At 41.3% G+C, this 16363-nt stretch overlaps 1 protein-coding gene across 3 annotated transcripts in view; it reads left to right on the top strand.

Moving 5' to 3' along the window:
• The window catches only part of FOXJ3 (forkhead box J3), a 100493-nt gene extending 84836 nt beyond the window's left edge, over positions 1 to 15657 (top strand). For all 3 annotated transcript variants that reach the window (XM_045859105.1, XM_045859103.1, XM_045859104.1), the window contains 5 exons: positions 2327 to 2743; positions 6187 to 6288; positions 6671 to 6862; positions 10422 to 10529; positions 12658 to 15657. In XM_045859105.1, coding sequence (XP_045715061.1) covers positions 2327 to 2743; positions 6187 to 6288; positions 6671 to 6862; positions 10422 to 10529; positions 12658 to 12773 — 935 coding nt within the window. In that variant the 3' untranslated portion in view covers positions 12774 to 15657. The remainder of the gene's footprint in view (positions 1 to 2326; positions 2744 to 6186; positions 6289 to 6670; positions 6863 to 10421; positions 10530 to 12657) is intronic.
• The last annotated feature ends 706 nt before the right edge of the window (positions 15658 to 16363 follow it).

Below are 16363 nucleotides of genomic sequence, written 5' to 3'. Positions count from 1 at the left end.
GCACCAAATTTGTGACTTCATGTATGGCATTCAGAAGTAAGCACCTTAGTTAGTGGTATGCTCTGGGTTCTTGTTTTATACAATGTATTTAAATCAGGTTTTAATGCTCAGAGCAGTTTTGGCTGAGATACAGTATTGTATCAACCAAGTGCTAGTTGGCTGCTGTTATGTGTTACTGTGCCATTAGCTATTGGCTTTAGTCAGAGTTATGTGGTTACAAGATGCCACGTTGTCTTCTCCCTAAAGAGCACTAGGCACATGTTGCTGGGGGCTCTGCTGTGGAGACATTTCCTAGTTTCTCTCTTTGACAGAATAACTAACTGTCTATACCTCAACTCAGAGTTTACCTGTTCACAGCAATGCACAAAATATTTTAGACACAAATCCCTGTCTTAAAGAGTTTACATTTTAATGCTAGTGATTTTTCAAACTTAAAAAAAAAAAGCATCGATAGGAACTCAGTTCTAGTCCTGGTTCTACCATCAAGTCAGCTGAGTAACTGCCGCCTCTCGAGCTCAGCTTCCCCGTTTGCACAACAACGACTGGATCAGGTCACTGACCTCCTGTGTTCTCTTTGGAACTGGCTTTTGTGACAGTTTTGCCGAGTAGAAGTGTGTAGATGAGGAGGGAGACCTAGCAGGCTTCCTTCCCCGACTTCCAAAACAGCAACTTCACATTTATCAGTTTCACATATTGGGCTTCTGAAAGGTACTTTCTTTCATTTTCTTTACAAATAATTTGAGATTGGAAATGTTGGTATGTAGCATATCTGGGTTCCCTCTTAAAATGCTAGGGCTTTATTGGACATAGATAATGAAATAACTGCTTTCTTTCATCTTCCTGTAATAACTCTGTAGAGTTCTTATAAACAACAGTTTTCCAGGGCCAAAGCAAGAACTTTTATTCTTGTACTTATAAAACCTTAACTTTGTAAGTTTAAAGATTATCTTAAAATGTACTCTAATACAATTAGACTATTAATGACAAGTATGAAAATGATTTTGTTTAAAAAAGTTTGATTCTTTTATTAGCTGACACTATGCTGCAGGATTTTATTTTTCATTTAGTAATGTTCTTTGTGTTTGATTCAGCAAAACATGGTATGAGCCATCCTTTAGAATATGAAAATAACCTAGTTGTAGAATCAGATGTTGCAGTAGTTTTTATTAAAATGAGAGTGCCTGCCAACCAAGCACCCACTGTGTTTAACATTAGGTACTTCTGGCCTAGTCGTCATTGTTAGAACAGCTAACATTTACTGAGGTCATCTACACTTGCATCATGGCATTTTACCCTCACAACTCTGAAGTTGATGCCATTATACCCAGTTATAGTTGAGGGAATTGTGGCTTAGAAAGGTCAATAAATTTACAGAGTTACCAGGTGCAGTGCAGTGACTTGAAACCTTACTTTCTGGTGCTTTAAAGTATGCAGCCTTAACCCCTAAACTGTGTCTCAGATTCCATAAAAGTAATGGAGAAGAAAGGTAGGGGTGGCTATTTTGTTTTGCTTTATCTTCATTCATCTTTCAAGATTCAACTCAGATACACCTTTTTTTTAAAGATTTTATTTATTTATTTATAGAGAGAAGGGAGGAAGAGAGAGAGAGAAAGAAACATCAGTGTGTGGTTGCCTTGTATGCACCCCCCCCCCCCGCCCCCCCACCGGGGACCTGGCCCACAACCCAGGCATGTGCCCTGACTGGGAATCAGACTGGCAGCCCTTTGGTTCACAGGCATGCGCTCAATCCACTGAGCTACACCAGCCAAGGCAGATGCCACCTTTTCAGGAAAGGCTTCTCTGTATATCCAGTCCTGTCTATCTTAACAGGCAAGAAGCAAAGTTCCAGTGTCCTTGCTGTATACTTTTGCCTTTGTACTTAATGTTGGACATATTTCTTTAAGTGTCACTTTTCCACTACCAGGGGTGTCCAACCTTTTGGTGTCTCTGGGCCACACTGGAAGAATAAGAGTTGTCTTGGACCACACGTTAAGTACATTGTAACACGTAATCACAAAAAATTCTCATAATATTTTAAGTAAATTTATGATTTTGTGTTGGGCCGCATTCACAGCCATCCTGGGCTGCAGGTTGGACACCCCTGCCTAGACCATAAGCAACTTGAGGGCAGGGAATGATGTTCCTTACTCTTCTCAGTGACAGAGCCCAGTGTATGGTGGATATTCCATTAGCACTTGTTCAACTGAACCAGAGATACCTTTTGACAACACACACCTTTACTTTCTAAATAATTTTGCAAACATTTGTCATAATATATAACTGAAATCTGACCACGAATGATCTTGCTTTTTCTGACTGTTTCTAGGTTTGATGAACATCCCTTCGGAATCTTCCCAGCAGTCCCACACTTCGTGTTCCTATCAGCAGTCTCCCAGCAGTACAGTGAGCTCTCACCCACACAGCAACCAAAGCAGCCTGTCCAATAGTCATGGCAGTGGCCTCAACACCACTGGCAGTAATTCGGTTGCACAAGTCTCGCTGTCCCACCCCCAGATGCACACACAGTCGTCTCCACATCCGCCCCATCGACCACATGGTTTACCACAGCATCCGCAGCGTCCCCAGCATCCAGCACCGCACCCACAGCAACACAGCCAGCTCCAGTCCCCTCATCCCCAGCACCCCTCTCCACACCAACACATGCAGCATCATTCGAACCATCAGCATCAGACGTTAACACATCAGGCACCCCCACCCCCACAACAGGTATCCTGTAATTCTGGTAAGTTTTTGTCTCCTGACTGTGTTTGGCTAACTGTGAATTAGGATTAGGATATCTGTCCTTTGTTATCTGGGGCTTATCTGTATTTACTGCGAACTCTCTTTTCACCTATCTCCTTTTGTGTTTCCTTGTTCTGATCCTCTAGTTGTAACTCATTTAATCCGTACATTGACCTGGAGATTTTCTCGATTAAAATTTATTGTGGCAATATAGGCAAACTCAGCAACCCTTGCAGGTTTTATGGTTTTAGCTCTTATTTTATCCTTTTGGAAAACAAGTGTTTTTGTGCCTACAGTTGACCCTTGAACAGTGCAGGGTTAGGGGCTCCAACTGCACATCGCCCCCACACCCCCCAGCTGTTGAAAGTCTGTGTACGACTTTTGACTCCCCAGTTATCTCTCGGTGTCTGTGGGGGATTGGTTCTAGGGCCCCCACTTGAATACCAGAATCCATGGATACTGAAGTTCCTTATATAAAATGGTGTAGAACAATGCATAGAGTTGGCCCTCCATATCCACTGATTCCCAGCTGGGGATTGAAAATACTATAAACTGTATATTTATGAAAATAATTTGCATGTGAGTCGACTCACACAGTTCAGACCTATGGTGTTCAAGAGTCAGGTGTATTTGAAAAAAGAATGGAATGCACAGTCTATTTGCAGTCTGTTATGATTCAGTGGTATAGAAGAAAGAGCACAGATTTGAATCCTCATTATAGCTCTTAAATGACTTTTGGTACATCACTTCTTTTAGACTTGTTATCTTCTCATCTATGAAAGTGAAAGTAAAAATACTCTGGTATACAGTGTACAAGGGTCATGTCGAGAACACAAATGTGAAATGCGTTGTCTAGTATCTTGTAAAGTATTCAGTGAATGTTCCCTCTCTTCTTTTCTTTGCTTAATTCCTGCCAGCTATCTCATTTTAGAATGGTATATTGCAAAGGAAGAAAACATTTTTCATGTCCTGATGTTTTGAAAAATCTATTGCTCTTCAGATAGGTCTTGATGGTTTCAGGTGAGATGCTTAACTGACAGTGCTAACAGACCAAGTAGTCTTAGCACTGCACAGCTCCAAGGGGTGCTACAGGCACGGACTGCAATGTGATTGGGGCCCTTGGAAGTTGTGCAGAGTATGCATCCTTCTCTTGGCTTGCCTGGCTGTCCACTCCCCACCATGTCACTGATGAGATTTATATCCTGAAGGGACAATTGCTAAGTGCTAGACAGTGCTAGTTCTTACTCACCAATTAAAAAATGACTTGTTTCAGCAGTTAAACTGTTGTTAGGGAAATGAGCTTCAGGTAGTGTGTGTTGTCTCTAATATGGTTTGCTTTAAATCTTAAATTTTTCTGAAACTGTTTCCTCATTTACAGCATGGAAAAATATCGTAAGCGTTTTTGGGGGGTATTAATTGAGATAAAGTAGAAAAATGAGTAGCAGGGTACTTAGAATTCAGTGAGCTTCTTTTAACTATTTTGTTTTCCATTACTAATTCTAAGTAGAATAAAATCTAGATTAAAATTGAAAATTGGATATAGTTCCTGCCTTGATGGCCTAAATGTCCTACAACATCTTCAAGTTATTTTCGGATCTGTGCCTAGAGGAAAGGGTATATAATATAGCTTCATTTTATAATTTCTGTTTCAGGCATTATTGCCTACCTTTTAATGTCTATACATTCTTCAGAAATTTAAGCTTGTTTTTAATATGATTTTGAGGATTTACTAAGAATTGTAGAGAACTGGGCATCAGTAGAAGGTTGTGATACTCTCCTCTGGTCATACCTTTCTTTGTTAGTCTGTTTGCCAGGGGAGAAAAAAGTCCAAATACAGCTGAAAACCATCCGTGATGCACGCTTAATGGCCTGTTATCCCAGTGGTAGCTGGTCAGATGAAAACCTTGGGATCTGGGAAAAATTGTGACTGTGATAATAGTATTTGAGTAATAAATTTCTCTTTTATAGGATGGGTCTAATTAGCAGGTTGTCTTTAACAGGGAAGGAATGGAGAGAACTTACAGTTGCTTGAGTGCCCATTATGTGCAAGGCGATTTAGGTACATTATCTCCTATTATTCTTTTAAATAAGTATAGGTTACCATATTTGATAGGAAAAGTGTAAGTGAAAGAAATTAAGCAATTTGCTCAGGAACATACTGCTAATAACTAGTAGAACCGGAATTTATACCCCAGCCTATCAGAGTTTAGGGTCTGTAACACTAGTTGTTCTAAAAGGACTAAATAAAAATCAGCAAACATTTACTGAGTGGGAAGGGGTTTGCTCAGCCACTCTGTCTGCAGAGATTGCTTTATTTTGTGTTGCAAAATCAGCATTCATTATAGGATCTGTGAGTCTGATAGACTTGATGTTGTGGCTCATTGAGGTACTAATTTAATCCCCCCCTCCCTCAGCAAATTTCTTTCTAAATTATGAGTTGCCTGAGTGTAGGGTCTTGTTGTCTCTGGTTCACTGCTTACTTTTTTAAAAACCCATAATTGGCAGAATTTTGTAAGTCACCTAGCCAGTAGTTGATACACAGTTATCTATGATGTAGCAAAGAGTTCTTTTTATTAGTTCTTTCTTTCATCTGTCCAGGGGTGATCTTGAAAACAGAGGAATTTGGGCAGCAGTCACTGAATGGAAGATATTCTTTATGTATTCAGCACGGTCTCTTTGAGTGCAGTCCTTGCCCCATGCCCCTGAGTGTTGACTGCTCTGCTGACACACAGACTGTGGGGTCTTAATTTTTCAAATGATGTCACACCAGAGGATACCGTTCCTGACTGGAAATGCCCTGGTTTGGATTCATCAGCATTTCCTAAAGAATTTGTAACCTGCCTTGACAGGAGAACTGTGTTAAGGCATTTCTCACTTTTAAGTTTGCTTCGTAAGAAACCCCTCTTGCTATACATCTGATTTACCTCCCTTAAGGCAGTGCTTTAAGTTATGTTGTATATTGCTTCTAAATTTGTATCTGCCTCTAAGGTACAAAGAATGTATCTCTTAGGGTGACAACAAGACAGGAAAATAAACTTTATATGGAGGGAAATACTGATTTGTATGACTTGTCCAGCCTGGTCATTTGTACTGTACAAATATAAAGAGCAGTTATCAACTTGGACAGTTTTCAAGTGCTGGATTACAGCTTAGAAGCCCTGGGCTCAAGTGTTAGATTCATTACAGCGACCTTGCTAAGTTATACTGCCTCTCTGGGTTCCATCTTTTGTTTGTTTGTTTTCCATTTGCAAAATGGAGAGAAGTGATAACCTTTCTACCTGTCTCAGGTTGCCCCAACACATGATGTGATGGGTATGAATCTGTTTGTAAAACTGAATTTGGATCCATCAATGTCAGGAATAAAGTCAGCATTATCTTCCCATGCCATATACTTCCAACTTTTATTATCCAAGATTTATAGTGTTGCTAATGTTATTTTTATAGGTGTTTCAAATGATTGGTATGCGACACTTGATATGCTAAAAGAAAGCTGTCGAATTGCTACCAGTGTTAATTGGTCAGATGTAGACCTTTCACAGTTCCAAGGTGAGCATTGGTTCTTTTTTGACATGTAACCAAATATACATCCTGTTTTCTCTGATAGATTATAAGTTTCTTTGTAATAGAAGTAAATATCTTCTTATATAGTGTTTTATTTGCTGTTGCTAATACACTTAAAGACAGCATTTTGCAAAGTTCACTATTAAATCTTTTGGCCAGTTGGAGCAAATGATCACAGACAAGAGTTTTAAAAACAATTTGGCCCCACTTAAAAGAATCAGACTTTGAATAATTTTATAATGTCACTCTTCAGTGCACGGGCAAATCACTGCCAGTGGAAATTTTGAGGGCTGAAAAAATTGGCTTGCTATTTTCCTTGCAAATTTACAGAATTGTGCCAACTGTATTTTTAATGTTTTTCTCATAGGTTTGATGGAGAGTATGAGACAGGCAGATCTCAAGAACTGGTCTTTAGATCAGGTTCAATTTGCTGATCTCTGTTCTTCTCTTAATCAATTCTTTACACAAACCGGCCTTATCCACTCACAGAGTAATGTTCAGCAAAATGTCTGTCATGGTGCCATGCATCCAGCAAAACCTTCCCAACACATTGGAACAGGTATGGGTTTAGTTATCTTCTTGATTTTATCTTGTTCTCATTCATATCAAATTTAGTGACTGAGGCAACTTGGTACATTGCTAATGGTGACAGTGATCCATTTGCATCTTTTAATTTCTAAGAAATGAATGAAATAAAATTATATATTTAAGGTATATCTTAGAAAAGTTGATAAATTATTTGTCATGATTTATATGATTATTGTTTATAGTTGACTTTCCTTGGTGACCTTTTCAGTTGTCAAACTAGAATTAAATGTGTTTAAGATACTTGCATTTTTATAAGAACATCGTTATGAAGTTCAATTTAAATTTGTATATATGTGTGATGAAAATACTATTTTTATATACTTTCTAAGAATGTTAATATTAAAGTTTAAATTTTACTTGAAGAGTGGACATAATGGCATATAGTCTCATTGATGTTTTTTTCTGGACTCAAAATTTGTGCTCTGTATTTTTCATCTTATTTTCTTTACCCTTTACCATTGTAGCCATTTCTTTTACTCTGACTATAGTGCCTACAATTTTCTTTTCTGAAGTTTCCATTCTGCGGGACCTCAGGGAATCGCCAGGGTCGAACAAACAGTGAGAGCCAGGTTGATGGAGTCGTAGATATAATGCCTGCCTGCTGGCACGGTGGGGGAGGACTGAAAAGCAGTAATGGCCTCTGCCAGCATTTCTGTCTGCGAGAAGGCACCGCCCAGCTCTCACCCCGAAGCCAGGCAATCCAGTTCCTCTCCATATGTTTCTGATTCCTTTCAGCTGCTGTCCTAGTGCTGGAGTTCAGAGGGAGTGAGTCCATGTAAATTGGCATGGGCCCTTTAAGAGGAACTTCCTGGGATTCCAGAAGCCCTCCATCTCCCTCAGCCTTAATCCCTGCTGGTTTTTTACAGCCAGAAATTATGGGGATTTCTTTTTCTGGCACTGGAACCCTGGGCTGGGGGAGCCTGGTGAGGGGCTGGGGCCCCTTGCTCTTTAGGTGGGACCTCTGTAGCTGAAATACCCCTCCTGATTTTTATCCTCCACACGTGGAACAGCCTGGTCCCAGGTCTGTGTCCCTCCTACTAGTCTTGATGTGGCTTTCTTCTTTAATTCTCTAGTTGTGAGACTTCCATTTAGCCAGATTTCAGGTGGTTCTGCTTAATGCTTGTTCTGTACTTTAGTTGTAATTTTGATGTAGTTGTGGGAGGCTGTGAGTACCCTGTTTACCTGTGTGAATAGATTTTAAAATTCTCATAACTACATTCTAAATGTTACAGGATCTCAGACATCTCTGGAAACTACATTGGAAGTTAATCTCTTGCTTAGAAAGTTTAGGTAGACTCTCATTGTTCAGACTATAATAAGCATGTGAGAAAAATGAGGATTAATGAAAATTTCTATCTGAAAGTAAAAGTGTTAGGAATGTAACAATTTGAAAAAGTTAAGGCTATTTGTTTAATGTGGGTGTCTATTTCCATAATCCAGTTCCCACTCCCTCTCCCCTTTTAAAGTAAGAATTACTAAGCCAAAAATCGAGAAATGAAAAAAAAAAAGCCCCAGCTGGTGTTGCTCAGTTGGTTGAGTGCCAGCCTGTGAACCGAAGTGTCGCTGGTTGAATTCCCAGCTAGGCCACATGCCTGGGTTGCCGGCTGGATCCCCGGTAGGGAGGGGTGTGCAAGAGGCAACCACACATTGATGTTTTCTCCCTCCCTCCCTCCCTCCCTTCCCCTCTCTCTAAAAATAAATTAATACAATCGTTTAAGAAAAGAAATGTAAAGACAGATCTTCAATAAAAATCATATTTTTTTCTTTTGATTGTGATTTGAGCTCCTAAGGATGAGTGAGAGAGCTACGATTTTCAGGACAGAGGCTGAGAAGTCATTGATAAATAAATGAGTGACCATATTACTCAGAGTGGTGCACCAGCCATGCATGTGAAGACTAACCATTTCCACCTAAAAGAATTTACTAGAGTCCTGACCAGTGAGTGAGGCTCAGTTCGTTAGGCATCGTTCTGTGAAGCTCAAGGTCACTGGTTCGATTCCCAGTCGGGGCACATGCCTAGGTTGTGGATTTGTTGCCCTGTTGGGGTGTGTATGGGGTACAGGAGGCAAACGATTGATGTTTCTCTCTCTCTCTCTCATCATTCTTTCTGTCCTTTCCTTTTACTTCCCTTCCTCTCTCTCTAAAAGTATTTATTTAAAAAAAAACAATTAGAGCTGGAACGCAGTATAACGTTTTTTTTTTTTTTCCTTCCTAAATCTTCAGGATAGTAAATTGGTCAAAGAGTAGCTCAGTTCTGACTCTAAACTTTACTATAAAGAAGCATGTCATCTTAGAAGGCAGTGGCTCATAAGTCTGATCTTGTGGTCTGTTCCTGGTTCGGCCTCACTTTGTCTCTGGTCCCGTTTCCTCCTGCACATGAGCAGATAGGGCTGGATTAGATTATCTCTGAGGGGACCACCTCCAGTTTGAGCAGCCTCGCTGGTCTCACTTCCCGGTGTCAGTCACACACTCGTGAGCGGCCAAACTGTGTGCCCTGCCTTGAATACAAAAGGAAGGGTTTTCTTCTCTTTTTAATTTCTTCTGGGAAAATAGTTCTTTTCTAATTTGATGACAGCATTGGTAGAATGCATGTGTAATTTGTATGAAACACTAGAAGACCTTAGGAAAACGGCTTTTTTGGAACTCCAGATGCTCCATATAATGTGAGCCAGTGTTATGTTTTTCTCCCCACAGAGTTACTGGGGAGGGCACATGGCGGTTATTCCCCTCCCTTTCTGTTTGCATTAGGATGCAACATTATTGACATTTTGGAACTATTACACTTGATGGCTTCTGTCAAAAATACATTAAGAACCATCTGAAATGCCACTTAAATGAAACCTATGTTTCTCATCTTTGCATTTCTAAATAATGCATATCACGTTTGCTTAGTGTAGCTCTTTTATCTAGTGCAGTTCTTTCCTATGACTTTGTGCCTCCAGTCACTTTGTTAATAAGCAGCTTGGGCACATATAGGTCTGCTTTGGGGGTGAGAAAATCAGGGCAATACTGAGACGGCCGTTAGGAGAAAGAGCCTGTGAGTTAGGAGCACTGGACACTGGCCCCAGCCCTGCCACACTGATGTGTCATCGGGCAGTCTGCTCAGTCTCTCTGAGCCTCCTTTGCCTCATCTATAAAATGAGAATCATCCCTGTCTTGCCTTCATGTGGGCTTAGTGGAAGGTTCAGATGAAGTGACAAAAATGCTTTTGAATTGTAGTAAGGCATGTAACAACAATAGTAGACATGACTGGCCTGAGAGCTTTGAGTTAGAGGGTGTGAGTCCGCTGAAGTTTTCCCAGCAGACTCACACCCAGCTTGGTGCTGTGTTCCCAAAGCCAGCCCCACAGCCCCACCTTGGCAGAGTTTTACCATCTGGAAGAAACAATTTTTCCTTCCCTTTTCTTCTTCACCTTACCTGCCTAGTTTAGTTTTAGGTGACAATTCCGTTAAGATTTTAATGCTTGATTTGTTTTATTTATTTCTGAGTTTATTAGGTAATGTTTTTACTTCTTTCTGCTCTTTAATTAGGAAATTTGTACATAGACTCCAGGCAAAATCTCCCTCCTTCAGTGATGCCACCTCCCGGTTACCCTCACATCCCACAGGCACTCAGCACTCCCGGAACAACGATTACAGGTAATTCGGGGCGCGGTGGGTTGCAGTTAGTACTCAGTGTTCCGTATTGAAGAGCTTGAGCTGTCCTGACGGTGAACGCGGCTGCCTCAGGAGGGAGTGGACTCGGTTGAGGCCGCTGGGGTGCCGGAGTCTGGAGACATACTGGGCTCTGGCATTGGTGAATGACTTGTCATTTGGTGTGTGGATCACATGACCTGAAATCTCTCTTAGCCCCTGATGCTGTCTAGGGTTCTAATTACTGTCCTGTCTAAGAGGTTGGGGGTATAGAGCTTGTCCTGGGGTCTTAGGTATCTTTTAGGCTATTTGACTATGTTCGACTTCAGCAGGTTTCAAGAACCCACTTTGATTAGCTCCTGTACACTCACCCATTCTGGTGAAGTCCCCTCAGCTGTAGTTTCCACAGAAGTGCCTTATAGAGCACAGAGGTTTCGAGAATTAACGAGTTAAGTTTTTTCCCCTAGGTTCCTGAATGTAGCATGTCATATTTAGTAGGGCAGCAGAGGCACATTGTTAGAGGTGGAAGGGGTCTTAAGGATTATCTAGGTCAGGAAATGGAGGCTCAGAAGGGGAGACAGCTTGCCCAGAGTCACCAGTCTGGTAAACGGCCAAACCAAGACTCAAGCCTTGATGTCTAGATTGAGAGTTCAATATTTTTCTCATATACCACACCACCCATTACAAATGGCAGTGTGGAAGAAGGGATTTAAAACCTCAAAAGGACTGTGTGCCAGGCAGTGGTGAAGGAGGAGCTGGGACCAAGTGATGTGTTCTTTTGTACTCGGTGCTCACCAGTAACTTGTAGGTAGCAAGACACGGTAGTTAAGACTCTGGAGCCAGATTCCCAGGGTTTGAATCCTGGTGCACTGACACTTGATAGCTGCCTCACTGTTCGACCTCAGCTTCCCTGTGTGTAAACAAGGGCTAATAGCACTACCAAGGCCTAGGGGTGTTAAGAGAATTAAGTGAGGATTGGTTGTAAATCACTTACGTTAGTGCCTGGCACAAAGTAAGGAATTTATACCTGAAAAATAGGTAAGTGTGAGGCATTTCTGCCATCCTGTGATACACTGAAAACCTTAGCATTTCATAAAGTCGCACATTAAAAGTTTAAAGGTTTATGAGAAAAATAGTATTAGCAACAGATATCTTGAAACTTTGTATTCAGAGTACTAACAAAAACTATAATCGGTAAAAATTTCATAATGGTTAAAAGGACATGATTAATTCCTAATGAAAGAATAAATTCTGCCCTGGCTGGCGTAGTTCAGTGGATTGAGCGTGGGCTGCGAACCAGGCATCGCAGGTTCAATTCCCAGTCAGGGCACATGCCTAGGTTGCAGGCCATGGCCCCCAGCAACCGCACATTGATGTGTGTGTGTCTCTCTCTCTCTCTCCTCCCCCACCCCTCTCTAAAAATAAATAAATAAAATCCTTTAAAAATAAATAAATAAACTCTTTTAAAAAAGAATAAATTCTATAGTTAAAGAAAGATTTTTTTTTTTTTAATAAATCTGGTTTGGAAGGGGGTTTGTCAGAGCGAAGGGGACAGGGCAGAATGCACCAGAACTGGGGCGCGCAAACAGCGCACGGCCACACTGACGCCAGAAGAGGGGTGCGGGAGAGTGGGCATTGCGTGCTGTGCTTCATTCCTCCAAGGCCGTCTGCACTCAGCTGTGTCAGTGTCCTCTGTTCACCTGCTGCTACTGGTGGCACAGAAATTAACTGGCTGAGGAGACTCACTGTGGCCCAGTGTGACTTCAGTGGTACACTACCATCATTCTTCTGTTTACCGTCCTCGTGTGAGCCGACTCATGCTACTGAAACACCCTGAACTGGAACAGATTTAAGGAAAATGCTTGTGTCAGCACGCGGGCACCCTGCCACTCTTGATGCCTTTCATTCTGCAGCCTGGTGTAACAGAGTGTTGGTTTTGGAGTCAAGTGAACTGAGTTCAAATCCTGTCTCTTCCCCTTACTAGTTGTGTGACTTTGAGTAACTTGCTCATTCTCTTAAACCCAGTCTTGTTTATCTGTAAAATGAAAATGTATGAGATAATGTGTGCTGAGTGTCTGGCACATGGGAAGTGTTTTGTACTGAGCCGCTGCTGACATTGCCTGCTTCCTTCCAGGCCATCACGGAGCCATGAACCAGCAGCACATGATGCCTTCCCAAGCCTTCCAGATGCGGCGCTCTCTGCCCCCAGATGACATCCAGGATGACTTTGATTGGGATTCAATTGTGTAGAGCTTGTTTCTGCAAGGTGCGGGACCCCAGAGTCAACTTTCTGTGCAGTGAAGGGCAAGGTTTAAGAGAATCCAGTTGAGAAGAGTTGCTAATCACTTTACCAATGCTATCAAAATTTCTTTTGAAGACAATCAAGAAGATTTTAGCTGGATAACCTACTGCTTTTATCCAACCCAAACGAGTACTCCATGTTTGTCTCCCTGCCAGCCGCCCTCCGTAGCTCCTAACTGTTGTGTGATTTAAACAGCTTTTGCATATTTGTGTCAGTTTGTTGTTGACCACAAGTGCCAGACTGATTTTTCAGACAGAGCCTATTTTGCTGCAAGCAGTTTATAGACACATATGTGTAAATATATGTACAAAATTTACTGAAAGGCTTCGATTTTTTTCTAATTGGATTATTAGATCTCGAAAAGAAAATTACTGTGAGTTTTTATTCCTTGTTAGGCTATTTTCTGCAGGATGGTTTTAACTGATGTGGGCAACTTAAAGGAAATAGATTTTTTCAAAGCCTGGTTCCCCTTACTGAATTTTCTCAGAAATGTGGGTATTGAATCTTACCCAGTAAGTCAGAGAACCCAGAGTTCGGTCATCTCTGAGCAGTGCAAAGGTCATGTTGTTCCCGAGCAACACACAGAACTGACCAATTTTTTCTTTTCCTGATGCTTGGAGGATTATAGGTTTTATGTTGTGCCTTGTCAATGTCTAATTTCCTAATCTACATTATAACAGCTCTAAAATTTATTTGATTGATTAGAAGCTGGGTATTGCTTGGCTCTTTAAACAAATCAATGTCTCCACTTATTTATTATTCAGAAGTCTAACTTTAATATTTATTGCTACCTTCTATGAATGCTTAGCTCTAATTGGGTTCATTAGGGATAAATGGGATGTCTGAAAGCACAGAATTATTTTTCTTGGTAAGAGTTTACAGACAAGACAATCAGAGAGATTGTGTTATTCTCTTTGTCATCACTCCTCATACCATGTGAGTATATTTCCCTATCTTAGCATTCCTGCTAATTGAGACTTACCAGCTAAGTAGGACTTTTTTTCTGGAATTTGAATCAGAGTTCCTTTGGGCAACAGAATGGGAGGGCATTGTTTATAAAGCAAGTTTCCCCACTCATTCTCTTCCCACTTGAGAAGCACTGGCAGGAGGATGGAGCCACACACAGATTCTGTTCGCCTCGGCGTTCAGTGCAGTTACTGTTACGGGGCCGCCGTTTCTGTGCTTTCACAGGGCCTGCCATTTCTGTGCTGGCGTGACAGTTGGGTGCGTGCTGTGGAATGCAGCCCGTCTCTTAGGGGTTTTTATTAGTTGTTTATTATTTTGTTTCATATCATATCACAGCTACTTTGCATGGATTGACTGTCTTAGTTTTATAATAAAACTAAAAGAAATGAGATTTTTTTAAATGAATAGATTCTGAATTGGTCCTTAGAGGAAAAAAAGCAGAGTTTTTGTTTTTTTTTTCAGTTCTAATGGGGAAATATGTTTCATCAAATCAAGGAGTAATAACTACTTGTTGCCTTTTAGCATCTCAAGTTTCTGTCATCCATGTTTAGATCACTTTAATTAGCCTTAGTGGTTCTGTGGTTGAGTAATCTCTACTTGAACTAAACATTCTTGTTTCTATATGTGTGTATGTGAGAGTGTTTGGATATGTGTGTGTGTGTGTGTGTTTTAATGGAGTGTTGCCTTGAATGAATCACTGGGAAGCCAGCCATGGTTAGAGGCTGGTGAGCTGGGGAGAAAGGAAGGGCTTTATGTTCCTGTTGTCCAGACCCTGCTTGGCATGAAAAAAGGAAGCTCAGCTCCAGCCCCTTAGATCAGAGAATACCAGAAGATTCTGGAAGGGCAGCCAGCAGGCCCCTCGTAGATTGATCAGAGGTGAGAGGAGATAGCAGCCTGCAGAGTAAACGCTTGACAAAAAGAGAGGGGGTGATTTTCAGTAGTCTGCTGAAGTCACCGTTTTCTAGATACCAGAATGGCCCTTTTGAAACTTCTAATTGTTTGGGCAGCAATGTGTGCACTTTAAACAGTTTGGGTATTGGAATGGAGTCTCTTATATTGAATGATTTGACTAGAAACCACTGATGAGGATTTTTCAAATTGTGTGAAACTAATTTCCTGTTTGGCACTCATTTACTGATTTGCAGTGATGAATATTTTTATAAGAAATTAAACTTACCAAGAGTGGCCCTGGAGGCAGAGCCTCCATCCAGACCCTTCCCACTCCTGTGGTTCAGGTGGCCTGGGAGCCCGGGACAGGCCTTCTCAGTGGGCTCCGGCCGGACAGGGCTCCCTGGCGAGGTGCAGAGCATCCCTCTAGTGGCCATTTCAGTTGGTAGTTAATTCAAAGTTCTGTCATGGGCCTAAATTGGCTGAAGGCTTTTGGGGAAAAGAATAATAAATGCATATAATGAAACGGGGTACTCTGTCCAGGAGAATAATCCGACTGGCATTTGTGGCAGTTTTTGAAATGTAAATGTATTCATGTGTGTACCTGTAAATACATGTCTCTCAGATGTCCTTTGAAGTGGGAGGGAATCAATCTGGGGATTATTTCAAATGGAATAGAGTATTTTGATATTGTCCATTCAAAGGGTGATGTGTACATATCTATATTGTATATATGTGATGAAATGCATTGGCTTTTTGTGCAAACACAATCTGCTCTCTGTACTGCTGTTGGACAGTCAGTGTTTTAATGTTTCTACAGTTTTGCTATTGCACGATTTCATATTTTGCCTCTATGATGAACACCCATTCTTTGTAACTGTTTAGTGCTTTAAAGAAATATTCCAAGTGTCATTAGGATTGTTGGTGCCAGAACTGATATGCATGAATGGCACTTAAAATAAATATATTATGTAAACTCTATTTATAACACCAACTCTTCTGTGTCATTTGCTGCAATTAAGGGAATAAGATTGGAACTAGTCCAGACACAGAAGCCCCTCTGCCAGTCCTCGGGGCCTCGGAGACACTGTGCCGGGTATTGCTGCTTCAGAACAGTCATTGCTGCCATTTAGCGAGCAGCTCACGAGCCCTGTGGCCTTGAAGTCATTCAGTGTCTGTGAGCCTCACTTTCTTCCTTTTCCTTATTTACGGGCCCAATATGAGAATAGTAATACCTACCTCCTAGATTTGTAGTGAGATTAAATTGATGCATGCATTTAAACATGTAGAACAGCATCTAGGACCTAAAAAAGTACTAGTATGTGCCAGGTACTGTGCTAAGTAGACAGTGTTACCCTCAGCGTACAGGACAACTCAGAGGTCTAGTGGCTTACCCAGATTCTTTGTTGGCAAGTGGCAGAACTGAGGTTTTGGTCCAGGTCTTCTGACTTCATTGTCACGTTCTTCCACATTGTTCTCTATTCCAAAGCGAGTCCCTGTCCCTAGCCCTACCCTTGACCTCAATCTTGCCCCAACGACTACCTTTCCAGAGAGCTATTTCCAAAAGGTGGAAGTGCAGCTTCTTAACATTTTCGGAGCACACTATACCAGACCATCCCATGAGAAATCCAGAGATGAGGAAACCACAGTTCTTGTCTTCAGGGCACGCAGACTTAACCCCATA

This window comes from Phyllostomus hastatus, unplaced genomic scaffold, assembly GCF_019186645.2.
Source record: "Phyllostomus hastatus isolate PE091 unplaced genomic scaffold, TTU_PhHast_1.1 phas_scaffold_182, whole genome shotgun sequence".
In the NCBI taxonomy this organism is placed as follows: domain Eukaryota; kingdom Metazoa; phylum Chordata; class Mammalia; order Chiroptera; family Phyllostomidae; genus Phyllostomus; species Phyllostomus hastatus.
The sequence above is the reverse complement of the archived record's forward strand: the minus strand, read 5'-3'. Positions and strand labels throughout refer to the sequence as shown.